This window comes from Oncorhynchus kisutch, linkage group LG10 (assembly GCF_002021735.2).
Source record: "Oncorhynchus kisutch isolate 150728-3 linkage group LG10, Okis_V2, whole genome shotgun sequence".
Taxonomy (NCBI): Eukaryota; Metazoa; Chordata; class Actinopteri; order Salmoniformes; family Salmonidae; genus Oncorhynchus; species Oncorhynchus kisutch.
The window spans coordinates 1329247-1357073 of NC_034183.2; the positions used below are offsets into that span (position 1 = coordinate 1329247).

Sequence of the window (27827 nt, forward strand, 5' to 3'; positions counted from 1 at the left end):
ACTAATGTCTACACCTGGCACCAATAAGAAACTAATGTCTAGCCTGGCACCAATAAGAAACTAATGTCTACACCTGGAACCAATAACAAACTAATGTCTACCCTGTCTACACCTGGCACCAATAAGAAACTAATGTCTACACCTGGAACCAATAACAAACTAATGTCTACCCTGTCTATACCTGGCACCAATAATAAACTAATGTCTAGCCTGGCACCAATAACAAGCTAATGTCTACACCTGGCACCAATAAGAAACTAATGTCTACACCTGGAACCAATAACAAACTAATGTCTACCCTGTCTACACCTGGCACCAATACGAAACTAATGTCTACACCTGGCACCAATAACAAACTAATGTCTACACCTGGCACCAATAACAAACTAATGTCTACACCTGGAACCAATAACAAACTAATGTCTACCCTGTCTACACCTGGCACCAATAAGAAACTAATGTCTACACCTGGCACCAATAACAAGCTAATGTCTACACCTGGCACCAATAACAAACTAATGTCTACACCTGGCACCAATAAGAAACTAATGTCTACACCTGGCACCAATAAGAAACTAATGTCTGCACCTGGCACCAATAACAAACTAATGTCTACACCTGGCACCAATAAGAAACTAATGTCTACACCTGGCACCAATAACAAACTAATGTCCATCTGAACATGATGATCACATTTAACTGATAGGCCGCACAAGCAACGAAACATTCATGTAAGTTCGCGAGATCAGGGTAACTATGTCAGTTATTTGAGAGAACGTACAACCTATCTACCTACGATACATCCTAGAACTAGAATGAGAGACCAGATCATACCTAACAACACAGTCAATCTACAGAACACACTAGTGTACATACCTGTTGTGGAGGTCCCGTGTCCCTGCAGACTTCTTAATGAAGCAGAACCTGGTGGTGACATGTTGGACCACTACAACTGAGAACAGCATCAACCAGAACGGCCTGAGGAGAGGAAGTGAAGGGGATACATTATATTTGAAAGGTAACCACATTATAACCCATACATAACCCATACATTATCCATACATAATCCAAACATAATCCAAACATAAACCATACATAACCCATACATAACCCATACATAACCAAACATAACCCATACATAATCCATACATTATCCATACATAATCCAAACATAACCCATACATAACCCATACATAACCAAACATAACCCATACATTATCCACATTATCCACACATTATCCACACATTATCCAAACATAACCCATAGATTATCCATACATTATCCATAGATTATCCATACATAACCCATACATTACCCGCGCATAACCCATACATAACCCATACATTATCCATACATAACCCATACATAACCCATACATAACCCAAACATAATCCAAACATAACCCATACATAACCCATACATTATCCATACATTATCCAAACATGTTCTAAACATAACCCATACATAACCCAAACATAACCCATACATTATCCAAACATAACCCATAGATGACCCATAGATAACCCATAGATAACCCATGATAACCCATAGATAACCCAAACATAATCCAAACATAATCCAAACCTAACCCATACATAATCCATTCATAATCCATTCATACTCCATACATAACCCATACATAATCCATACATAATCCATACATAGCACATACATAACCCATACATAACCCATAGATAACCCATACATTATCCACACATTATCCACACATTATCCACACATTATCCACACATTATCCAAACATAACCCATAGATTATCCATACATTATCCATAGATTATCCATACATAACCCATACATAACCCGTGGATAACCCATACATAATCCATACATAATCCATACATAACCCATACATAATCCATACATAATCCATGCATAATCCATACATAACCCATACATAATCCATACATTACATAAACCATACATAATCCATACATAACCCATTCGTAAGCAGTACTTAAGCGTTTCATCATGTAGTGCCATTGGGAAATGTAGGGTATAGTCTCTGAGAAGCGCCACTCACCACATGTTCCCCAGGGCCTTGAAGAGCATGAGGTTCTGTCTATAGTGTCTGTGGACTCATTACGTGTTTCCCAGGACCTTGAAGAGCATGAGGTTCTGTTTCATGTTCCCCAGAACCTTGAAGAACATGGGGTTCTGTCTATAGTGGCTGTGGATTTACCATGTGTTCCACAGGACCGTGAAGAACATGAGGTTCTCTATAGTGTCTGTGGATTTACCATGTGTTCCACAGGACCGTGAAGAGCATGAGGTTCTGTCCACAGTGTCTGTGGACTCATCACGTGTTCCCCAGGACCTTGAAGAGCATGAGGTTCGTCTACAGTGTCTATGGACTCACCACATGTTCCCCAGGACCTTGAAGAGCATGAGGTTCTGTCCGTGGAAGATGGGGATGATGATGAGGAACACAGCGATCAGCAGACACAGGAAGAACACTATGGTCTGGATCAGCATACCTGGAGAGATGTTTAAGCATTTTATACCCAATACGCAGTACAACCCCACAGGTGAAGACAGAATGTAACATTAAAATGAAGGATGTCAGTGAAGACAGAATGTGACCCTGAAATGAAGGATTTAAAATGTTTATTTAACTTGGCAAGTCAGTGAAGAACAAGTTCTTATTTACAATAGCGGTCTACACCGGCCAAACCCGGACGACACTGGGTGTGTTAAATTGTGTGCCTCCCTATCTAACTCCCAATCACGGCTGGTTGTGATACAGCCTGGAATCGAACCAGGGTGTCTGTAATGACACCTCTAGAACTTAGATGCAGTGCCTTAGACCGCTGCGCTACTCGGGAGCCCTTGGGATCTCAGTGAAGACAGAATGTGATCACAAAATGAAGGATCTCGGAGGAGACAGAATTTGAACGCTTTTCTCCGAACTCGCAAGTTCGGAAAAAACTGGGAGATTTTCAGTTTCCAGGAATTGTGTACAGATCCTTTGCGCCATGGGGCTGTGCATTATCATGCTGAAACATGAGGTGATGGCGGCAGATGAATGGCCCGACAATGGGCCAAAAGGATCTCGTCACGCTATCTCTGTGCACTAAAATTGCCATTGATAAAATGCAATTGTGTTCGTTGTCCGTAGCTTCTGCCTGCCCATACCATAACCCCACCGGCTCCGTGAGGCACTCTGTTCACAACGTTGACATCAACAAACATCTCGCCCACACGGCGCAATACACACTGTCTGCAATCTGCCAGGTACAGTTTCATCCATGAAGAGCACACTTCTCCAGCATGCCAGTGACCATTGAAGGTGAGCATTTCCCCACTGAACTTGGTCATGACGCTGAACTACAGTCAGGTCAAGAGCAATGTGATTGGTTACCACCCTGTCTCTCTGCACTGCTATTGGTTTATGTCTCTTGTTTTCCCCCCTGTCACCACGGTAACAATAATGTGATTGACTGGTGAGGACAACAAAAACGCAGATGAGCTTCACTGAAATAGTTTCTATCAGTTTGTGCAGAAGGTCTGCGGTTGTGCAAACCCACAGATTATTCAGCTGTCCAGGTGGCTGGTCTCAGATGATCCCACAGGTGAAGATGTCGGATGTGGAGGTCCTGGGCTGGCGTGGTTACAAGTGGTCTACGGTTGTTTCCCAAGGTGGGCTCACTAGTCTGTCACTGTTATTTCCCCAAGGTGGGCTCACTAGTCTCTCACTGTTATTTAGTTATTTCCCAAGGTGGGCTCACTAGTCTGTCACTATTATTTAGTTATTTCCCAAGGTTGGCCCACTAGTCTGTCACTGTTATTTTGTTATTTCCCCAAGGTGGGCTCACTAGTCTGTCACTGTTATTTTGTTATTTCCCCAAGGTGGGCTCACTAGTCTGTCACTGTTATTTCCCCAAGGTGGGCTCACTAGTCTCTCACTGTTATTTCCCAAGGTGGGCTCACTAGTCTCTCACTGTTATTTTGTTATTTCCCCAAGGTGGGCTCACTAGTCTGTCACTATTATTTCCCAAGGTGGGCTCACTAGTCTCTCACTGTTATTTCCCAAGGTGGGCTCACTAGTCTCTCACTGTTATTTTGTTATTTCCCAAGGTGGGCTCACTAGTCTCTCACTGTTATTTCCCAAGGTGGGCTCACTAGTCTCTCACTGTTATTTTGTTATTTCCCCAAGGTGGGCTCACTAGTCTCTCACTGTTATTTTGTTATTTCCCCAAGGTGGGCTCACTAGTCTCTCACTGTTATTTTGTTATTTCCCCAAGGTGGGCTCACTAGCCTGCCACTGTTATTTCCCCAAGGTTGGCTCACTAGTCTGTCACTGTTATTTCCCCAAGGTGGGCTCACTATTCTGTCACTGTTATTTCCCCAACGTGGGCTCACTAGTCTGTCACTGTTATTTAGTTATTTCCCAACGTGGGCTCACTAGTCTGTCACTGTTATTTAGTTATTTCCCAACGTGGGCTCACTAGTCTGTCACTGTTATTTAGTTATTTCCCCAAGGTGGGCTCACTAGTCTGGCACTGTTATTTAGTTATTTCCCCAAGGTGGGCTCACTAGTCTGGCACTGTTATTTTGTTATTTCCCCAAGGTGGGTTCACTAGTCTGGCACTGTTATTTAGATATTTCCCAACGTGGGCTCACTAGTCTGGCACTGTTATTTTGTTATTTCCCAACGTGGACTCACGAGTCTGTCACTGTTATTTAGTTATTTCCCAACGTGGGCTCACTAGTCTGTCACTGTTATTTAGTTATTTCCCAACGTGGGCTCACTAGTCTGTCACTGTTATTTAGTTATTTCCCAACGTGGGCTCACTAGTCTGTCACTGTTATTTAGTTATTTCCCCAAGGTGGGCTCACTAGTCTGGCACTGTTATTTAGTTATTTCCACAAGGTGGGCTCACTAGTCTGGCACTGTTATTCTGTTATTTCCCCAAGGTGGGTTCACTAGTCTGGCACTGTTATTTAGATATTCCCAACGTGGGTTCACTAGTCTGGCAATGTTATTGTCTTATTTCCCAACGTGGGCTCACGAGTCTGTCACTGTTATTTAGTTATTTCCCAACGTGGGCTCACTAGTCTGTCACTGTTATTTAGTTATTTCCCAACGTGGGCTCACTAGTCTGTCACTGTTATTTTGTTATTTCCCACTGTGGGCTCACTAGTCTGTCACTGTTACTTTGTTATTTCCCAAGGTGGGCTCACTAGTCTGGCACTGTTATTTCCCCAAGGTGGGCTCACTAGTCTGTCACTGTTATTTCCCCAAGGTGGGCTCACCAGTCTCTCACTGTTATTTAGTCATTTCCCAAGGTGGGCCCACTAGTCTGTCACTGTTATTTAGTTATTTCCCAAGGTTGGCCGACTAGTCTGTCACTGTTATTTTGTTATTTCCCCAAGGTGGGCTCACTAGTCTGTCACTGTTATTTTGTTATTTCCCCAAGGTGGGCTCACTAGTCTGTCACTGTTATTTCCCCAAGGTGGGCCCAATAGTCTGTCACCGTTATTTCCCAAGGATGGCCCACTCGTCTGGCACTGTTATTTAGTTATTTCCCAAGGTGGGCTCACTAGTCTGTCACTGTTATTTAGTTATTTCCCAAGGTTGGCCCACTAGTCTGTTACTGTTATTTAGTTATTTCCCAACGTGGGCTCACTAGTCTGTCACTGTTATTTAGTTATTTCCCCAAGGTGGGCTCACTAGTCTGGCACTGTTATTTAGTTATTTCCCCAAGGTGGGCTCACTAGTCTGGCACTGTTATTTAGTTATTTCCCCAAGGTGGGCTCACTAGTCTGGCACTGTTATTTTGTTATTTCCCCAAGGTGGGCTCACTAGTCTGGCACTGTTATTTTGTTATTTCCCCAAGGTGGGTTCACTAATCTGGCACTGTTATTTAGATATTTCCCAACGTGGGCTCACTAGTCTGGCACTGTTATTTTGTTATTTCCCAACGTGGGCTCACGAGTCTGTCACTGTTATTTAGTTATTTCCCAAAGTGGGCTCACTAGTCTGTCACTGTTATTTAGTTATTTCCCCAAGGTGGGCTCACTAGTCTGGCACTGTTATTTAGTTATTTCCCCAAGGTGGGCTCACTAGTCTGGCACTGTTATTTAGTTATTTCCCCAAGGTGGGCTCACTAGTCTGGCACTGTTATTTAGTTATTTCCCCAAGGTGGGCTCACTAGTCTGGCACTGTTATTTTGTTATTTCCCCAACGTGGGCTCACTAGTCTGTCACTGTTATTTAGTTATTTCCCAACGTGGGCTCACTAGTCTGTCACTGTTATTTAGTTATTTCCCCAAGGTGGGCTCACTAGTCTGGCACTGTTATTTAGTTATTTCCCCAAGGTGGGCTCACTAGTCTGGCACTGTTATTTAGTTATTTCCCAACGTGGGCTCACTAGTCTGGCACTGTTATTTTGCTATTTCCCAACGTGGGCTCACGAGTCTGGCACTGTTACTTTGTTATTTCCCAAGGTGGGCTCACTAGTCTGTCACTGTTATTTCCCCAAGGTGGGCTCACTAGTCTCTCACTGTTATTTCCCAAGGTGGGCTCACTAGTCTCTCACTGTTATTTTGTTATTTCCCCAAGGTGGGCTCACTAGTCTGTCACTGTTATTTCCCAAGGTGGGCTCACTAGTCTGTCACTGTTAATTCCCAAGGTGGGCTCACTAGCCTCTCACTGTTATTTCCCAAGGTGGGCTCACTAGTCTCTCATTGTTATTTTCTTATTTCCCCAAGGTGGGCTCACTAGTCTGTCGCTGTTATTTTGTTATTTCCCCAAGGTGGGCTCACTAGCCTGTCACTGTTATTTCCCCAAGGTTGGCTCACTAGTCTGGCACTGTTATTTCCCAAGGTGGGCTCACTAGTCTGTCACTGTTATTTCCCAAGGTGGGCTCACTAGTCTGTCACTGTTATTTCCCCAAGGTGGGCTCACTAGTCTGTCACTGTTATTTCCAAAGGTGGGCTCACTATTCTGTCACTGTTATTTCCCCAACGTGGGCTCACTAGTCTGTCACTGTAATTTAGTTATTTCCCAACGTGGGCTCACTAGTCTGTCACTGTTATTTTGTTATTTCCCAACGTGGGCTCACTAGTCTGGCACTGTTATTTTGTTATTTCCCAACGTGGGCTCACGAGTCTGTCACTGTTATTTAGTTATTTCCCAACGTGGGCTCACTAGTCTGTCACTGTTATTTAGTTATTTCCCCAAGGTGGGCTCACTAGTCTGGCACTGTTATTTAGTTATTTCCCCAAGGTGGGTTCACTAGTCTGGCACTGTTATTTAGATATTTCCCAACGTGGGCTCACTAGTCTGGCACTGTTATTTTGTTATTTCCCACTTTGGGCTCACTAGTCTGTCACTGTTACTTTGTTATTTCCCAAGGTGGGCTCACTAGTCTGTCACTGTTATTTTGTTATTTCCCAACGTGGGCTCACTAGTCTGGCACTGTTATTTTGTTATTTCCCAAGGTGAGCTCACTAGTCTGTCACTGTTATTTTGTTATTTCCCAACGTGGGCTCACTAGTCTGGCACTGTTATTTTGTTATTTCCCAATGTGGGCTCACTAGTCTGGCACTGTTATTTTGTTATTTCCCAATGTGGGCTCACTAGTCTGGCACTGTTATTTCCACAAGGTGGGCTCACTAGTCTGTCACTTTTATTTCCAAAGGTGGGCTCACTATTCTGTCACTGTTATTTCCCCAAGGTGGGCTCACTAGTCTGTCACTGTTATTTCCCCAAGGTGGGCTCACCAGTCTCTCACTGTTATTTAGTCATTTCCCAAGGTGGGCCCACTAGTCTGTCACTGTTATTTAGTTATTTCCCAAGGTTGGCCGACTAGTCTGTCACTGTTATTTTGTTATTTCCCCAAGGTGGGCTCACTAGTCTGTCACTGTTATTTCCCCAAGGTGGGCCCAATAGTCAGTCACCGTTATTTCCCAAGGATGGCCCACTAGTCTGGCACTGTTATTTAGTTATTTCCCAAGGTGGGCCCACTAGTCTGTCACTGTTATTTAGTCATTTCCCAAGGTGGGCCCACTAGTCTGTCACTGTTATTTAGTTATTTCCCAAGGTTGGCCGACTAGTCTGTCACTGTTATTTTGTTATTTCCCCAAGGTGGGCTCACTAGTCTGTCACTGTTATTTCCCCAAGGTGGGCCCAATAGTCTGTCACCGTTATTTCCCAAGGATGGCCCACTAGTCTGGCACTGTTATTTAGTTATTTCCCAAGGTGGGCTCACTAGTCTGTCACTGTTATTTAGTTATTTCCCAAGGTTGGCCGACTAGTCTGTCACTGTTATTTTGTTATTTCCCCAAGGTGGGCTCACTAGTCTGTCACTGTTATTTTGTTATTTCCCCAAGGTGGGCTCACTAGTCTGTCACTGTTATTTCCCCAAGGTGGGCCCAATAGTCTGTCACCGTTATTTCCCAAGGATGGCCCACTAGTCTGGCACTGTTATTTAGTTATTTCCCAAGGTGGGCTCACTAGTCTGTCACTGTTATTTAGTTATTTCCCAAGGTTGGCCCACTAGTCTGGCACTGTTATTTAGTTATTTCCCAAGGTGGGCTCACTAGTCTGTCACTGTTATTCAGATATTTCCCCAAGGTGGGCTCACTAGTCTGTCACTGTTATTTAGTTATTTCCCAACGTGGGCTCACTAGTCTGTCACTGTTATTTAGTTATTTCCCAACGTGGGCTCACTAGTCTGTCACTGTTATTTAGTTATTTCCCCAAGGTGGGCTCACTAGTCTGGCACTGTTATTTAGTTATTTCCCCAAGGTGGGCTCACTAGTCTGGCACTGTTATTTAGTTATTTCCCAACGTGGGCTCACTAGTCTGGCACTGTTATTTTGCAATTTCCCGACGTGGGCTCACGAGTCTGGCACTGTTACTTTGTTATTTCCCAAGGTGGGCTCACTAGTCTGTCACTGTTATTTCCCCAAGGTGGGCTCACTAGTCTCTCACTGTTATTTCCCAAGGTGGGCTCACTAGTCTCTCACTGTTATTTTGTTATTTCCCCAAGGTGGGCTCACTAGTCTGTCACTGTTATTTCCCAAGGTGGGCTCACTAGTCTGTCACTGTTAATTCCCAAGGTGGGCTCACTAGTCTCTCACTGTTATTTCCCAAGGTGGGCTCACTAGTCTCTCATTGTTATTTTGTTATTTCCCCAAGGTGGGCTCACTAGTCTGTCGCTGTTATCTTGTTATTTCCCCAAGGTGGGCTCACTAGCCTGTCACTGTTATTTCCCCAAGGTTGGCTCACTAGTCTGGCACTGTTATTTCCCAAGGTGGGCTCACTAGTCTGTCACTGTTATTTCCCAAGGTGGGCTCACTAGTCTGTCACTGTTATTTCCCCAAGGTGGGCTCACTAGTCTGTCACTGTTATTTCCAAAGGTGGGCTCACTATTCTGTCACTGTTATTTCCCCAACGTGGGCTCACTAGTCTGTCACTGTAATTTAGTTATTTCCCAACGTGGGCTCACTAGTCTGTCACTGTTATTTAGTTATTTCCCAACGTGGGCTCACTAGTCTGGCACTGTTATTTTGCAATTTCCCAACGTGGGCTCACGAGTCTGGCACTGTTACTTTGTTATTTCCCAAGGTGGGCTCACTAGTCTGTCACTGTTATTTCCCCAAGGTGGGCTCACTAGTCTCTCACTGTTATTTCCCAAGGTGGGCTCACTAGTCTCTCACTGTTATTTTGTTATTTCCCCAAGGTGGGCTCACTAGTCTGTCACTGTTATTTCCCAAGGTGGGCTCACTAGTCTGTCACTGTTAATTCCCAAGGTGGGCTCACTAGTCTCTCACTGTTATTTCCCAAGGTGGGCTCACTAGTCTCTCATTGTTATTTTGTTATTTCCCCAAGGTGGGCTCACTAGTCTGTCGCTGTTATCTTGTTATTTCCCCAAGGTGGGCTCACTAGCCTGTCACTGTTATTTCCCCAAGGTTGGCTCACTAGTCTGGCACTGTTATTTCCCAAGGTGGGCTCACTAGTCTGTCACTGTTATTTCCCAAGGTGGGCTCACTAGTCTGTCACTGTTATTTCCCCAAGGTGGGCTCACTAGTCTGTCACTGTTATTTCCAAAGGTGGGCTCACTATTCTGTCACTGTTATTTCCCCAACGTGGGCTCACTAGTCTGTCACTGTAATTTAGTTATTTCCCAACGTGGGCTCACTAGTCTGTCACTGTTATTTAGTTATTTCCCAACGTGGGCTCACTAGTCTGGCACTGTTATTTTGTTATTTCCCAACGTGGGCTCACGAGTCTGTCACTGTTATTTAGTTATTTCCCAACGTGGGCTCACTAGTCTGTCACTGTTATTTAGTTATTTCCCCAAGGTGGGCTCACTAGTCTGGCACTGTTATTTAGTTATTTCCCCAAGGTGGGCTCACTAGTCTGGCACTGTTATTTAGTTATTTCCCCAAGGTGGGTTCACTAGTCTGGCACTGTTATTTAGATATTCCCAACGTGGGCTCACTAGTCTGGCACTGTTATTTTGCAATTTCCCAACGTGGGCTCACGAGTCTGGCACTGTTACTTTGTTATTTCCCCAAGGTGGGCTCACTAGTCTGGCACTGTTATTTAGTTATTTCCCCAAGGTGAGCTCACTAGTCTGGCACTGTTATTTAGTTATTTCCCCAAGGTGGGTTCACTAGTCTGTCACTGTTATTTAGTTATTTCCCAACGTGGGCTCACTAGTCTGGCACTGTTATTTTGCAATTTCCCAACGTGGGCTCACGAGTCTGGCACTGTTACTTTGTTATTTCCCAAGGTGGGCTCACTAGTCTGTCACTGTTATTTCCCCAAGGTGGGCTCACTAGTCTCTCACTGTTATTTCCCAAGGTGGGCTCACTAGTCTCTCACTGTTATTTTGTTATTTCCCCAAGGTGGGCTCACTAGTCTGTCACTGTTATTTCCCAAGGTGGGCTCACTAGTCTGTCACTGTTAATTCCCAAGGTGGGCTCACTAGTCTCTCACTGTTATTTCCCAAGGTGGGCTCACTAGTCTCTCATTGTTATTTTGTTATTTCCCCAAGGTGGGCTCACTAGTCTGTCGCTGTTATCTTGTTATTTCCCCAAGGTGGGCTCACTAGCCTGTCACTGTTATTTCCCCAACGTGGGCTCACTAGTCTGTCACTGTAATTTAGTTATTTCCCAACGTGGGCTCACTAGTCTCTCACTGTTATTTAGTTATTTCCCAACGTGGGCTCACTAGTCTTTCACTGTTATTTTGTTATTTCCCACTGTGGGCTCACTAGTCTGTCACTGTTATTGAGTTATTTCCCAACGTGGGCTCACTAGTCTGGCACTGTTATTTTATTATTTCCCAAGGTGGGCTCACTACTCTGTCACTGTTATTTTGTTATTTCCCAATGTGGGCTCACTAGTCTGGCACTGTTATTTTGTTATTTCCCAACGTGGGCTCACTAGTCTGGCACTGTTATTTTGTTATTTCCCAACGTGGGCTCACTAGTCTGGCACTGTTATTTTATTATTTCCCAAGGTGGGCTCACTACTCTGTCACTGTTATTTTGTTATTTCCCAATGTGGGCTCACTAGTCTCTCATTGTTATTTTGTTATTTCCCCAAGGTGGGCTCACTAGTCTGTCGCTGTTATCTTGTTATTTCCCCAAGGTGGGCTCACTAGCCTGTCACTGTTATTTCCCCAAGGTTGGCTCACTAGTCTGGCACTGTTATTTCCCAAGGTGGGCTCACTAGTCTGTCACTGTTATTTCCCAAGGTGGGCTCACTAGTCTGTCACTGTTATTTCCCCAAGGTGGGCTCACTAGTCTGTCACTGTTATTTCCAAAGGTGGGCTCACTATTCTGTCACTGTTATTTCCCCAACGTGGGCTCACTAGTCTGTCACTGTAATTTAGTTATTTCCCAACGTGGGCTCACTAGTCTGTCACTGTTATTTAGTTATTTCCCAACGTGGGCTCACTAGTCTGGCACTGTTATTTTGTTATTTCCCAACGTGGGCTCACGAGTCTGTCACTGTTATTTAGTTATTTCCCAACGTGGGCTCACTAGTCTGTCACTGTTATTTAGTTATTTCCCCAAGGTGGGCTCACTAGTCTGGCACTGTTATTTAGTTATTTCCCCAAGGTGGGCTCACTAGTCTGGCACTGTTATTTAGTTATTTCCCCAAGGTGGGTTCACTAGTCTGGCACTGTTATTTAGATATTCCCAACGTGGGCTCACTAGTCTGGCACTGTTATTTTGCAATTTCCCAACGTGGGCTCACGAGTCTGGCACTGTTACTTTGTTATTTCCCCAAGGTGGGCTCACTAGTCTGGCACTGTTATTTAGTTATTTCCCCAAGGTGAGCTCACTAGTCTGGCACTGTTATTTAGTTATTTCCCCAAGGTGGGTTCACTAGTCTGTCACTGTTATTTAGTTATTTCCCAACGTGGGCTCACTAGTCTGGCACTGTTATTTTGCAATTTCCCAACGTGGGCTCACGAGTCTGGCACTGTTACTTTGTTATTTCCCAAGGTGGGCTCACTAGTCTGTCACTGTTATTTCCCCAAGGTGGGCTCACTAGTCTCTCACTGTTATTTCCCAAGGTGGGCTCACTAGTCTCTCACTGTTATTTTGTTATTTCCCCAAGGTGGGCTCACTAGTCTGTCACTGTTATTTCCCAAGGTGGGCTCACTAGTCTGTCACTGTTAATTCCCAAGGTGGGCTCACTAGTCTCTCACTGTTATTTCCCAAGGTGGGCTCACTAGTCTCTCATTGTTATTTTGTTATTTCCCCAAGGTGGGCTCACTAGTCTGTCGCTGTTATCTTGTTATTTCCCCAAGGTGGGCTCACTAGCCTGTCACTGTTATTTCCCCAACGTGGGCTCACTAGTCTGTCACTGTAATTTAGTTATTTCCCAACGTGGGCTCACTAGTCTCTCACTGTTATTTAGTTATTTCCCAACGTGGGCTCACTAGTCTTTCACTGTTATTTTGTTATTTCCCACTGTGGGCTCACTAGTCTGTCACTGTTATTGAGTTATTTCCCAACGTGGGCTCACTAGTCTGGCACTGTTATTTTATTATTTCCCAAGGTGGGCTCACTACTCTGTCACTGTTATTTTGTTATTTCCCAATGTGGGCTCACTAGTCTGGCACTGTTATTTTGTTATTTCCCAACGTGGGCTCACTAGTCTGGCACTGTTATTTTGTTATTTCCCAACGTGGGCTCACTAGTCTGGCACTGTTATTTTATTATTTCCCAAGGTGGGCTCACTACTCTGTCACTGTTATTTTGTTATTTCCCAATGTGGGCTCACTAGTCTCTCATTGTTATTTTGTTATTTCCCCAAGGTGGGCTCACTAGTCTGTCGCTGTTATCTTGTTATTTCCCCAAGGTGGGCTCACTAGCCTGTCACTGTTATTTCCCCAAGGTTGGCTCACTAGTCTGGCACTGTTATTTCCCAAGGTGGGCTCACTAGTCTGTCACTGTTATTTCCCAAGGTGGGCTCACTAGTCTGTCACTGTTATTTCCCCAAGGTGGGCTCACTAGTCTGTCACTGTTATTTCCAAAGGTGGGCTCACTATTCTGTCACTGTTATTTCCCCAACGTGGGCTCACTAGTCTGTCACTGTAATTTAGTTATTTCCCAACGTGGGCTCACTAGTCTGTCACTGTTATTTAGTTATTTCCCAACGTGGGCTCACTAGTCTGGCACTGTTATTTTGTTATTTCCCAACGTGGGCTCACGAGTCTGTCACTGTTATTTAGTTATTTCCCAACGTGGGCTCACTAGTCTGTCACTGTTATTTAGTTATTTCCCCAAGGTGGGCTCACTAGTCTGGCACTGTTATTTAGTTATTTCCCCAAGGTGGGCTCACTAGTCTGGCACTGTTATTTTGCAATTTCCCAACGTGGGCTCACGAGTCTGGCACTGTTACTTTGTTATTTCCCCAAGGTGGGCTCACTAGTCTGGCACTGTTATTTAGTTATTTCCCCAAGGTGAGCTCACTAGTCTGGCACTGTTATTTAGTTATTTCCCCAAGGTGGGTTCACTAGTCTCTCACTGTTATTTAGTTATTTCCCAACGTGGGCTCACTAGTCTGGCACTGTTATTTTGCAATTTCCCAACGTGGGCTCACGAGTCTGGCACTGTTACTTTGTTATTTCCCAAGGTGGGCTCACTAGTCTGTCACTGTTATTTCCCCAAGGTGGGCTCACTAGTCTCTCACTGTTATTTCCCAAGGTGGGCTCACTAGTCTCTCACTGTTATTTTGTTATTTCCCCAAGGTGGGCTCACTAGTCTGTCACTGTTATTTCCCAAGGTGGGCTCACTAGTCTGTCACTGTTAATTCCCAAGGTGGGCTCACTAGTCTCTCACTGTTATTTCCCAAGGTGGGCTCACTAGTCTCTCATTGTTATTTTGTTATTTCCCCAAGGTGGGCTCACTAGTCTGTCGCTGTTATCTTGTTATTTCCCCAAGGTGGGCTCACTAGCCTGTCACTGTTATTTCCCCAACGTGGGCTCACTAGTCTGTCACTGTAATTTAGTTATTTCCCAACGTGGGCTCACTAGTCTCTCACTGTTATTTAGTTATTTCCCAACGTGGGCTCACTAGTCTTTCACTGTTATTTTGTTATTTCCCACTGTGGGCTCACTAGTCTGTCACTGTTATTGAGTTATTTCCCAACGTGGGCTCACTAGTCTGGCACTGTTATTGTATTATTTCCCAACGTGGGCTCACGAGTCTGTCACTGTTATTTAGTTATTTCCCAACGTGGGCTCACTAGTCTGTCACTGTTATTTAGTTATTTCCCCAAGGTGGGCTCACTAGTCTGGCACTGTTATTTAGTTATTTCCCCAAGGTGGGTTCACTAGTCTGGCACTGTTATTTAGATATTTCCCAACGTGGGCTCACTAGTCTGGCACTGTTATTTTGTTATTTCCCACTTTGGGCTCACTAGTCTGTCACTGTTACTTTGTTATTTCCCAAGGTGGGCTCACTAGTCTGTCACTGTTATTTTGTTATTTCCCAACGTGGGCTCACTAGTCTGGCACTGTTATTTTGTTATTTCCCAAGGTGAGCTCACTAGTCTGTCACTGTTATTTTGTTATTTCCCAACGTGGGCTCACTAGTCTGGCACTGTTATTTTGTTATTTCCCAATGTGGGCTCACTAGTCTGGCACTGTTATTTTGTTATTTCCCAATGTGGGCTCACTAGTCTGGCACTGTTATTTCCACAAGGTGGGCTCACTAGTCTGTCACTTTTATTTCCAAAGGTGGGCTCACTATTCTGTCACTGTTATTTCCCCAAGGTGGGCTCACTAGTCTGTCACTGTTATTTCCCCAAGGTGGGCTCACCAGTCTCTCACTGTTATTTAGTCATTTCCCAAGGTGGGCCCACTAGTCTGTCACTGTTATTTAGTTATTTCCCAAGGTTGGCCGACTAGTCTGTCACTGTTATTTTGTTATTTCCCCAAGGTGGGCTCACTAGTCTGTCACTGTTATTTCCCCAAGGTGGGCCCAATAGTCTGTCACCGTTATTTCCCAAGGATGGCCCACTAGTCTGGCACTGTTATTTAGTTATTTCCCAAGGTGGGCCCACTAGTCTGTCACTGTTATTTAGTCATTTCCCAAGGTGGGCCCACTAGTCTGTCACTGTTATTTAGTTATTTCCCAAGGTTGGCCGACTAGTCTGTCACTGTTATTTTGTTATTTCCCCAAGGTGGGCTCACTAGTCTGTCACTGTTATTTCCCCAAGGTGGGCCCAATAGTCTGTCACCGTTATTTCCCAAGGATGGCCCACTAGTCTGGCACTGTTATTTAGTTATTTCCCAAGGTGGGCTCACTAGTCTGTCACTGTTATTTAGTTATTTCCCAAGGTTGGCCGACTAGTCTGTCACTGTTATTTTGTTATTTCCCCAAGGTGGGCTCACTAGTCTGTCACTGTTATTTTGTTATTTCCCCAAGGTGGGCTCACTAGTCTGTCACTGTTATTTCCCCAAGGTGGGCCCAATAGTCTGTCACCGTTATTTCCCAAGGATGGCCCACTAGTCTGGCACTGTTATTTAGTTATTTCCCAAGGTGGGCTCACTAGTCTGTCACTGTTATTTAGTTATTTCCCAAGGTTGGCCCACTAGTCTGGCACTGTTATTTAGTTATTTCCCAAGGTGGGCTCACTAGTCTGTCACTGTTATTCAGATATTTCCCCAAGGTGGGCTCACTAGTCTGTCACTGTTATTTAGTTATTTCCCAACGTGGGCTCACTAGTCTGTCACTGTTATTTAGTTATTTCCCAACGTGGGCTCACTAGTCTGTCACTGTTATTTAGTTATTTCCCCAAGGTGGGCTCACTAGTCTGGCACTGTTATTTAGTTATTTCCCCAAGGTGGGCTCACTAGTCTGGCACTGTTATTTAGTTATTTCCCAACGTGGGCTCACTAGTCTGGCACTGTTATTTTGCAATTTCCCGACGTGGGCTCACGAGTCTGGCACTGTTACTTTGTTATTTCCCAAGGTGGGCTCACTAGTCTGTCACTGTTATTTCCCCAAGGTGGGCTCACTAGTCTCTCACTGTTATTTCCCAAGGTGGGCTCACTAGTCTCTCACTGTTATTTTGTTATTTCCCCAAGGTGGGCTCACTAGTCTGTCACTGTTATTTCCCAAGGTGGGCTCACTAGTCTGTCACTGTTAATTCCCAAGGTGGGCTCACTAGTCTCTCACTGTTATTTCCCAAGGTGGGCTCACTAGTCTCTCATTGTTATTTTGTTATTTCCCCAAGGTGGGCTCACTAGTCTGTCGCTGTTATCTTGTTATTTCCCCAAGGTGGGCTCACTAGCCTGTCACTGTTATTTCCCCAAGGTTGGCTCACTAGTCTGGCACTGTTATTTCCCAAGGTGGGCTCACTAGTCTGTCACTGTTATTTCCCAAGGTGGGCTCACTAGTCTGTCACTGTTATTTCCCCAAGGTGGGCTCACTAGTCTGTCACTGTTATTTCCAAAGGTGGGCTCACTATTCTGTCACTGTTATTTCCCCAACGTGGGCTCACTAGTCTGTCACTGTAATTTAGTTATTTCCCAACGTGGGCTCACTAGTCTGTCACTGTTATTTAGTTATTTCCCAACGTGGGCTCACTAGTCTGGCACTGTTATTTTGCAATTTCCCAACGTGGGCTCACGAGTCTGGCACTGTTACTTTGTTATTTCCCAAGGTGGGCTCACTAGTCTGTCACTGTTATTTCCCCAAGGTGGGCTCACTAGTCTCTCACTGTTATTTCCCAAGGTGGGCTCACTAGTCTCTCACTGTTATTTTGTTATTTCCCCAAGGTGGGCTCACTAGTCTGTCACTGTTATTTCCCAAGGTGGGCTCACTAGTCTGTCACTGTTAATTCCCAAGGTGGGCTCACTAGTCTCTCACTGTTATTTCCCAAGGTGGGCTCACTAGTCTCTCATTGTTATTTTGTTATTTCCCCAAGGTGGGCTCACTAGTCTGTCGCTGTTATCTTGTTATTTCCCCAAGGTGGGCTCACTAGCCTGTCACTGTTATTTCCCCAAGGTTGGCTCACTAGTCTGGCACTGTTATTTCCCAAGGTGGGCTCACTAGTCTGTCACTGTTATTTCCCAAGGTGGGCTCACTATTCTGTCACTGTTATTTCCCCAACGTGGGCTCACTAGTCTGTCACTGTAATTTAGTTATTTCCCAACGTGGGCTCACTAGTCTGTCACTGTTATTTAGTTATTTCCCAACGTGGGCTCACTAGTCTGGCACTGTTATTTTGTTATTTCCCAACGTGGGCTCACGAGTCTGTCACTGTTATTTAGTTATTTCCCAACGTGGGCTCACTAGTCTGTCACTGTTATTTAGTTATTTCCCCAAGGTGGGCTCACTAGTCTGGCACTGTTATTTAGTTATTTCCCCAAGGTGGGCTCACTAGTCTGGCACTGTTATTTAGTTATTTCCCCAAGGTGGGTTCACTAGTCTGGCACTGTTATTTAGATATTCCCAACGTGGGCTCACTAGTCTGGCACTGTTATTTTGCAATTTCCCAACGTGGGCTCACGAGTCTGGCACTGTTACTTTGTTATTTCCCCAAGGTGGGCTCACTAGTCTGGCACTGTTATTTAGTTATTTCCCCAAGGTGAGCTCACTAGTCTGGCACTGTTATTTAGTTATTTCCCCAAGGTGGGTTCACTAGTCTGTCACTGTTATTTAGTTATTTCCCAACGTGGGCTCACTAGTCTGGCACTGTTATTTTGCAATTTCCCAACGTGGGCTCACGAGTCTGGCACTGTTACTTTGTTATTTCCCAAGGTGGGCTCACTAGTCTGTCACTGTTATTTCCCCAAGGTGGGCTCACTAGTCTCTCACTGTTATTTCCCAAGGTGGGCTCACTAGTCTCTCACTGTTATTTTGTTATTTCCCCAAGGTGGGCTCACTAGTCTGTCACTGTTATTTCCCAAGGTGGGCTCACTAGTCTGTCACTGTTAATTCCCAAGGTGGGCTCACTAGTCTCTCACTGTTATTTCCCAAGGTGGGCTCACTAGTCTCTCATTGTTATTTTGTTATTTCCCCAAGGTGGGCTCACTAGTCTGTCGCTGTTATCTTGTTATTTCCCCAAGGTGGGCTCACTAGCCTGTCACTGTTATTTCCCCAACGTGGGCTCACTAGTCTGTCACTGTAATTTAGTTATTTCCCAACGTGGGCTCACTAGTCTCTCACTGTTATTTAGTTATTTCCCAACGTGGGCTCACTAGTCTTTCACTGTTATTTTGTTATTTCCCACTGTGGGCTCACTAGTCTGTCACTGTTATTGAGTTATTTCCCAACGTGGGCTCACTAGTCTGGCACTGTTATTTTATTATTTCCCAAGGTGGGCTCACTACTCTGTCACTGTTATTTTGTTATTTCCCAATGTGGGCTCACTAGTCTGGCACTGTTATTTTGTTATTTCCCAACGTGGGCTCACTAGTCTGGCACTGTTATTTTGTTATTTCCCAACGTGGGCTCACTAGTCTGGCACTGTTATTTTATTATTTCCCAAGGTGGGCTCACTACTCTGTCACTGTTATTTTGTTATTTCCCAATGTGGGCTCACTAGTCTCTCATTGTTATTTTGTTATTTCCCCAAGGTGGGCTCACTAGTCTGTCGCTGTTATCTTGTTATTTCCCCAAGGTGGGCTCACTAGCCTGTCACTGTTATTTCCCCAAGGTTGGCTCACTAGTCTGGCACTGTTATTTCCCAAGGTGGGCTCACTAGTCTGTCACTGTTATTTCCCAAGGTGGGCTCACTAGTCTGTCACTGTTATTTCCCCAAGGTGGGCTCACTAGTCTGTCACTGTTATTTCCAAAGGTGGGCTCACTATTCTGTCACTGTTATTTCCCCAACGTGGGCTCACTAGTCTGTCACTGTAATTTAGTTATTTCCCAACGTGGGCTCACTAGTCTGTCACTGTTATTTAGTTATTTCCCAACGTGGGCTCACTAGTCTGGCACTGTTATTTTGTTATTTCCCAACGTGGGCTCACGAGTCTGTCACTGTTATTTAGTTATTTCCCAACGTGGGCTCACTAGTCTGTCACTGTTATTTAGTTATTTCCCCAAGGTGGGCTCACTAGTCTGGCACTGTTATTTAGTTATTTCCCCAAGGTGGGCTCACTAGTCTGGCACTGTTATTTTGCAATTTCCCAACGTGGGCTCACGAGTCTGGCACTGTTACTTTGTTATTTCCCCAAGGTGGGCTCACTAGTCTGGCACTGTTATTTAGTTATTTCCCCAAGGTGAGCTCACTAGTCTGGCACTGTTATTTAGTTATTTCCCCAAGGTGGGTTCACTAGTCTCTCACTGTTATTTAGTTATTTCCCAACGTGGGCTCACTAGTCTGGCACTGTTATTTTGCAATTTCCCAACGTGGGCTCACGAGTCTGGCACTGTTACTTTGTTATTTCCCAAGGTGGGCTCACTAGTCTGTCACTGTTATTTCCCCAAGGTGGGCTCACTAGTCTCTCACTGTTATTTCCCAAGGTGGGCTCACTAGTCTCTCACTGTTATTTTGTTATTTCCCCAAGGTGGGCTCACTAGTCTGTCACTGTTATTTCCCAAGGTGGGCTCACTAGTCTGTCACTGTTAATTCCCAAGGTGGGCTCACTAGTCTCTCACTGTTATTTCCCAAGGTGGGCTCACTAGTCTCTCATTGTTATTTTGTTATTTCCCCAAGGTGGGCTCACTAGTCTGTCGCTGTTATCTTGTTATTTCCCCAAGGTGGGCTCACTAGCCTGTCACTGTTATTTCCCCAACGTGGGCTCACTAGTCTGTCACTGTAATTTAGTTATTTCCCAACGTGGGCTCACTAGTCTCTCACTGTTATTTAGTTATTTCCCAACGTGGGCTCACTAGTCTTTCACTGTTATTTTGTTATTTCCCACTGTGGGCTCACTAGTCTGTCACTGTTATTGAGTTATTTCCCAACGTGGGCTCACTAGTCTGGCACTGTTATTTTATTATTTCCCAAGGTGGGCTCACTACTCTGTCACTGTTATTTTGTTATTTCCCAATGTGGGCTCACTAGTCTGGCACTGTTATTTTGTTATTTCCCAACGTGGGCTCACTAGTCTGGCACTGTTATTTTGTTATTTCCCAACGTGGGCTCACTAGTCTGGCACTGTTATTTTATTATTTCCCAAGGTGGGCTCACTACTCTGTCACTGTTATTTGGTTATTTCCCAATGTGGGCTCACTACTCTGGCACTGTTATTTTGTTATTTCCCAACGTGGGCTCACTAGTCTGGTACTGTTATTTTGTTATTTCCCAACGTGGGCTCACTAGTCTGTCACTGTTATTTAGTTATTTCCCAACGTGGGCTCACTAGTCTGGCACTGTTACTTTGTTATTTCCCAAGGTGGGCTCACTAGTCTGTCACTGTTATTTTGTTATTTCCCCAAGGTGGGCTCACTAGTCTGTCACTGTTATTTCCCAAGGTGGGCTCACTAGTCTGTCACTGTTAATTCCCAAGGTGGGCTCACTAGTCTCTCACTGTTATTTCCCAAGGTGGGCTCACTAGTCTCTCATTGTTATTTTCTTATTTCCCCAAGGTGGGCTCACTAGTCTGTCGCTGTTATCTTGTTATTTCCCCAAGGTGGGCTCACTAGCCTGTCACTGTTATTTCCCCAAGGTTGGCTCACTAGTCTGGCACTGTTATTTCCCAAGGTGGGCTCACTAGTCTGTCACTGTTATTTCCCAAGGTGGGCTCACTAGTCTGTCACTGTTATTTCCCCAAGGTGGGCTCACTAGTCTGTCACTGTTATTTCCAAAGGTGGGCTCACTATTCTGTCACTGTTATTTCCCCAACGTGGGCTCACTGGTCTGTCACTGTAATTTAGTTATTTCCCAACGTGGGCTCACTAGTCTGTCACTGTTATTTAGTTATTTCCCAACGTGGGCTCACTAGTCTGGCACTGTTATTTTGTTATTTCCCAACGTGGGCTCACGAGTCTGTCACTGTTATTTAGTTATTTCCCAACGTGGGCTCACTAGTCTGTCACTGTTATTTAGTTATTTCCCCAAGGTGGGCTCACTAGTCTGGCACTGTTATTTAGTTATTTCCCCAAGGTGGGCTCACTAGTCTGGCACTGTTATTTAGTTATTTCCCCAAGGTGGGTTCACTAGTCTGGCACTGTTATTTAGATATTCCCAACGTGGGCTCACTAGTCTGGCACTGTTATTTTGCAATTTCCCAACGTGGGCTCACGAGTCTGGCACTGTTACTTTGTTATTTCCCCAAGGTGGGCTCACTAGTCTGGCACTGTTATTTAGTTATTTCCCCAAGGTGAGCTCACTAGTCTGGCACTGTTATTTAGTTATTTCCCCAAGGTGGGTTCACTAGTCTGTCACTGTTATTTAGTTATTTCCCAACGTGGGCTCACTAGTCTGGCACTGTTATTTTGCAATTTCCCAACGTGGGCTCACGAGTCTGGCACTGTTACTTTGTTATTTCCCAAGGTGGGCTCACTAGTCTGTCACTGTTATTTCCCCAAGGTGGGCTCACTAGTCTCTCACTGTTATTTCCCAAGGTGGGCTCACTAGTCTCTCACTGTTATTTTGTTATTTCCCCAAGGTGGGCTCACTAGTCTGTCACTGTTATTTCCCAAGGTGGGCTCACTAGTCTGTCACTGTTAATTCCCAAGGTGGGCTCACTAGTCTCTCACTGTTATTTCCCAAGGTGGGCTCACTAGTCTCTCATTGTTATTTTGTTATTTCCCCAAGGTGGGCTCACTAGTCTGTCGCTGTTATCTTGTTATTTCCCCAAGGTGGGCTCACTAGCCTGTCACTGTTATTTCCCCAACGTGGGCTCACTAGTCTGTCACTGTTATTTAGTTATTTCCCAACGTGGGCTCACTAGTCTGTCACTGTTATTTAGTTATTTCCCCAAGGTGGGCTCACTAGTCTGGCACTGTTATTTAGTTATTTCCCCAAGGTGGGCTCACTAGTCTGGCACTGTTATTTAGTTATTTCCCAACGTGGGCTCACTAGTCTGGCACTGTTATTTTGCAATTTCCCGACGTGGGCTCACGAGTCTGGCACTGTTACTTTGTTATTTCCCAAGGTGGGCTCACTAGTCTGTCACTGTTATTTCCCCAAGGTGGGCTCACTAGTCTCTCACTGTTATTTCCCAAGGTGGGCTCACTAGTCTCTCACTGTTATTTTGTTATTTCCCCAAGGTGGGCTCACTAGTCTGTCACTGTTATTTCCCAAGGTGGGCTCACTAGTCTGTCACTGTTAATTCCCAAGGTGGGCTCACTAGTCTCTCACTGTTATTTCCCAAGGTGGGCTCACTAGTCTCTCATTGTTATTTTGTTATTTCCCCAAGGTGGGCTCACTAGTCTGTCGCTGTTATCTTGTTATTTCCCCAAGGTGGCTCACTAGCCTGTCACTGTTATTTCCCCAAGGTTGGCTCACTAGTCTGGCACTGTTATTTCCCAAGGTGGGCTCACTAGTCTGTCACTGTTATTTCCCAAGGTGGGCTCACTAGTCTGTCACTGTTATTTCCCCAAGGTGGGCTCACTAGTCTGTCACTGTTATTTCCAAAGGTGGGCTCACTATTCTGTCACTGTTATTTCCCCAACGTGGGCTCACTAGTCTGTCACTGTAATTTAGTTATTTCCCAACGTGGGCTCACTAGTCTGTCACTGTTATTTAGTTATTTCCCAACGTGGGCTCACTAGTCTGGCACTGTTATTTTGCAATTTCCCAACGTGGGCTCACGAGTCTGGCACTGTTACTTTGTTATTTCCCAAGGTGGGCTCACTAGTCTGTCACTGTTATTTCCCCAAGGTGGGCTCACTAGTCTCTCACTGTTATTTCCCAAGGTGGGCTCACTAGTCTCTCACTGTTATTTTGTTATTTCCCCAAGGTGGGCTCACTAGTCTGTCACTGTTATTTCCCAAGGTGGGCTCACTAGTCTGTCACTGTTAATTCCCAAGGTGGGCTCACTAGTCTCTCACTGTTATTTCCCAAGGTGGGCTCACTAGTCTCTCATTGTTATTTTGTTATTTCCCCAAGGTGGGCTCACTAGTCTGTCGCTGTTATCTTGTTATTTCCCCAAGGTGGGCTCACTAGCCTGTCACTGTTATTTCCCCAAGGTTGGCTCACTAGTCTGGCACTGTTATTTCCCAAGGTGGGCTCACTAGTCTGTCACTGTTATTTCCCAAGGTGGGCTCACTAGTCTGTCACTGTTATTTCCCCAAGGTGGGCTCACTAGTCTGTCACTGTTATTTCCAAAGGTGGGCTCACTATTCTGTCACTGTTATTTCCCCAACGTGGGCTCACTAGTCTGTCACTGTAATTTAGTTATTTCCCAACGTGGGCTCACTAGTCTGTCACTGTTATTTAGTTATTTCCCAACGTGGGCTCACTAGTCTGGCACTGTTATTTTGTTATTTCCCAACGTGGGCTCACGAGTCTGTCACTGTTATTTAGTTATTTCCCAACGTGGGCTCACTAGTCTGTCACTGTTATTTAGTTATTTCCCCAAGGTGGGCTCACTAGTCTGGCACTGTTATTTAGTTATTTCCCCAAGGTGGGCTCACTAGTCTGGCACTGTTATTTAGTTATTTCCCCAAGGTGGGTTCACTAGTCTGGCACTGTTATTTAGATATTTCCCAACGTGGGCTCACTAGTCTGGCACTGTTATTTTGTTATTTCCCACTGTGGGCTCACTAGTCTGTCACTGTTACTTTGTTATTTCCCAAGGTGGGCTCACTAGTCTGTCACTGTTATTTTGTTATTTCCCAACGTGGGCTCACTAGTCTGGTACTGTTATTTTGTTATTTCCTAACGTGGGCTCACTAGTCTGTCACTGTTATTTAGTTATTTCCCAACGTGGGCTCACTAGTCTGTCACTGTTATTTAGTTATTTCCCCAAGGTGGGCTCACTAGTCTGGCACTGTTATTTAGTTATTTCCCCAAGGTGGGCTCACTAGTCTGGCACTGTTATTTAGTTATTTCCCCAAGGTGGGTTCACTAGTCTGGCACTGTTATTTAGATATTCCCAACGTGGGCTCACTAGTCTGGCACTGTTATTTTGCAATTTCCCAACGTGGGCTCACGAGTCTGGCACTGTTACTTTGTTATTTCCCCAAGGTGGGCTCACTAGTCTGGCACTGTTATTTAGTTATTTCCCCAAGGTGAGCTCACTAGTCTGGCACTGTTATTTAGTTATTTCCCCAAGGTGGGTTCACTAGTCTGTCACTGTTATTTAGTTATTTCCCAACGTGGGCTCACTAGTCTGGTACTGTTATTTTGCAATTTCCCAACGTGGGCTCACGAGTCTGGCACTGTTACTTTGTTATTTCCCAAGGTGGGCTCACTAGTCTGTCACTGTTATTTCCCCAAGGTGGCTCACTAGTCTCTCATTGTTATTCCCAAGGTGGGCTCACTAGTCTCTCACTGTTATTTTGTTATTTCCCCAAGGTGGGCTCACTAGTCTGTCACTGTTATTTCCCAAGGTGGGCTCACTAGTCTGTCACTGTTAATCCCAAGGTGGGCTCACTAGTCTCTCACTGTTATTTCCCAAGGTGGGCTCACTAGTCTCTCATTGTTATTTTGTTATTTCCCCAAGGTGGGCTCACTAGTCTGTCCGCTGTTATCTTGTTATTTCCCCAAGGTGGGCTCACTAGCCTGTCACTGTTATTTCCCCAACGTGGGCTCACTAGTCTGTCACTGTTATTTAGTTATTGCCCAACGTGGGCTCACTAGTCTGTCACTGTTATTTAGTTATTTCCCCAAGGTGGGCTCACTAGTCTGTCACTGTTATTTAGTTATTTCCCCAAGGTGGGCTCACTAGTCTGGCACTGTTATTTAGTTATTTCCCAACGTGGGCTCACTAGTCTGGCACTGTTATTTTGCAATTTCCCGACGTGGGCTCACGAGTCTGGCACTGTTACTTTGTTATTTCCCAAGGTGGGCTCACTAGTCTGTCACTGTTATTTCCCCAAGGTGGGCTCACTAGTCTCTCACTGTTATTTCCCAAGGTGGGCTCACTAGTCTCTCACTGTTATTTTGTTATTTCCCCAAGGTGGGCTCACTAGTCTGTCACTGTTATTTCCCAAGGTGGGCTCACTAGTCTGTCACTGTTAATTCCCAAGGTGGGCTCACTAGTCTCTCACTGTTATTTCCCAAGGTGGGCTCACTAGTCTCTCATTGTTATTTTGTTATTTCCCCAAGGTGGGCTCACTAGTCTGTCGCTGTTATCTTGTTATTTCCCCAAGGTGGGCTCACTAGCCTGTCACTGTTATTTCCCCAAGGTTGGCTCACTAGTCTGGCACTGTTATTTCCCAAGGTGGGCTCACTAGTCTGTCACTGTTATTTCCCAAGGTGGGCTCACTAGTCTGTCACTGTTATTTCCCCAAGGTGGGCTCACTAGTCTGTCACTGTTATTTCCAAAGGTGGGCTCACTATTCTGTCACTGTTATTTCCCCAACGTGGGCTCACTAGTCTGTCACTGTAATTAGTTATTTCCCAACGTGGGCTCACTAGTCTGTCACTGTTATTTAGTTATTTCCCAACGTGGGCTCACTAGTCTGGCACTGTTATTTGCAATTTCCCAACGTGGGCTCACGAGTCTGGCACTGTTACTTTGTTATTTCCCAAGGTGGGCTCACTAGTCTGTCACTGTTATTTCCCCAAGGTGGGCTCACTAGTCTCTCACTGTTATTTCCCAAGGTGGGCTCACTAGTCTCTCACTGTTATTTTGTTATTTCCCCAAGGTGGGCTCACTAGTCTGTCACTGTTATTTCCCAAGGTGGGCTCACTAGTCTGTCACTGTTAATTCCCAAGGTGGGCTCACTAGTCTCTCACTGTTATTTCCCAAGGTGGGCTCACTAGTCTCTCATTGTTATTTTGTTATTTCCCCAAGGTGGGCTCACTAGTCTGTCGCTGTTATCTTGTTATTTCCCCAAGGTGGGCTCACTAGCCTGTCACTGTTATTTCCCCCAAGGTTGGCTCACTAGTCTGGCACTGTTATTTCCCAAGGTGGGCTCACTAGTCTGTCACTGTTATTTCCCAAGGTGGGCTCACTAGTCTGTCACTGTTATTTCCCAAGGTGGGCTCACTAGTCTGTCACTGTTATTTCCAAAGGTGGGCTCACTATTCTGTCACTGTTATTTCCCCAACGTGGGCTCACTAGTCTGTCACTGTTATTTAGTTATTTCCCAAGGTGGGCTCACTAGTCTGTCACTGTTATTTAGTTATTTCCCAAGGTGGGCTCACTAGTCTGGCACTGTTATTTCCCCAACGTTGGCTCACTAGTCTGTCACTGTTATTTCCCAAGGTGGGCTCACTAGTCTGTCACTGTTATTTCCCAAGGTGGGCTCACTAGTCTGTCACTGTTATTTCCCCAAGGTGGGCTCACTAGTCTGTCACTGTTATTTCCAAAGGTGGGCTCACTAGTCTGTCACTGTTATTTCCCCAACGTGGGCTCACTAGTCTGTCACTGTTATTTAGTTATTTCCAACGTGGGATCACTAGTCTGTCACTTTATTTAGTTTTCCCAACGTGGGCTCACTAGTCTGTCACTGTTATTTATTATTTCCCAACGTGGGCTCACTAGTCTGGCACTGTTATTTTGCAATTTCCCAACGTGGGCTCACGAGTCTGGCACTGTTACTTTGTTATTTCCCAAGGTGGGCTCACTAGTCTGTCCACTGTTATTTCCCCAAGGTGGGCTCACTAGTCTCTCACTGTTATTTCCCAAGGTGGGCTCACTAGTCTCTCACTGGTTATTTTGTTATTTCCCCAAGGTGGGCTCACTAGTCTGTCACTGTTATTCCCAAGGTGGGCTCACTAGTCTGTCACTGTTAATTCCCAAGGTGGGCTCACTAGTCTCTCACTGTTATTATCCCAAGGTGGGCTCACTAGTCTCTCATTGTTATTTGTTATTTCCCCAAGGTGGGCTCACTAGTCTGTCGCTGTTATCTTGTTATTTCCCCAAGGTGGGCTCACTAGCCTGTCACTGTTATTTCCCCAAGGTTGGCTCACTAGTCTGGCACTGTTATTTCCCAAGGTGGGCTCACTAGTCTGTTCACTGTTATTCCCAGGTGGGCTCACTAGTCTGTCACTGTTATTTCCCAAGGTGGGCTCACTAGTCTGTCACTGTTATTTCCAAAGGTGGGCTCACTATTCTGTCACTGTTATTTCCCCAACGTGGGCTCACTAGTCTGTCACTGTTATTTAGTTATTTCCCAACGTGGGCTCACTAGTCTGGCACTGTTATTTTGTTATTTCCCAACGTGGGCTCACGAGTCTGTCACTGTATTTAGTTATTCCCAACGTGGGCTCACTAGCTGTCACTGTTATTTAGTTATTTCCCCAAGGTGGGCT

At 45.1% G+C, this 27827-nt stretch overlaps 1 protein-coding gene across 2 annotated transcripts in view; it reads right to left on the bottom strand.

Moving 5' to 3' along the window:
• stra6 (signaling receptor and transporter of retinol STRA6) overlaps positions 1-27827 on the bottom strand; it is a 230943-nt gene that overhangs the window by 24753 nt on the left and 178363 nt on the right. For both annotated transcript variants that reach the window (XM_031832874.1, XM_031832875.1), the window contains 2 exons: positions 2378-2495; positions 877-978 (listed from right to left, as the gene is read on the bottom strand). In XM_031832874.1, the coding sequence (XP_031688734.1) occupies positions 877-978; positions 2378-2495 (220 nt within the window). The remainder of the gene's footprint in view (positions 1-876; positions 979-2377; positions 2496-27827) is intronic.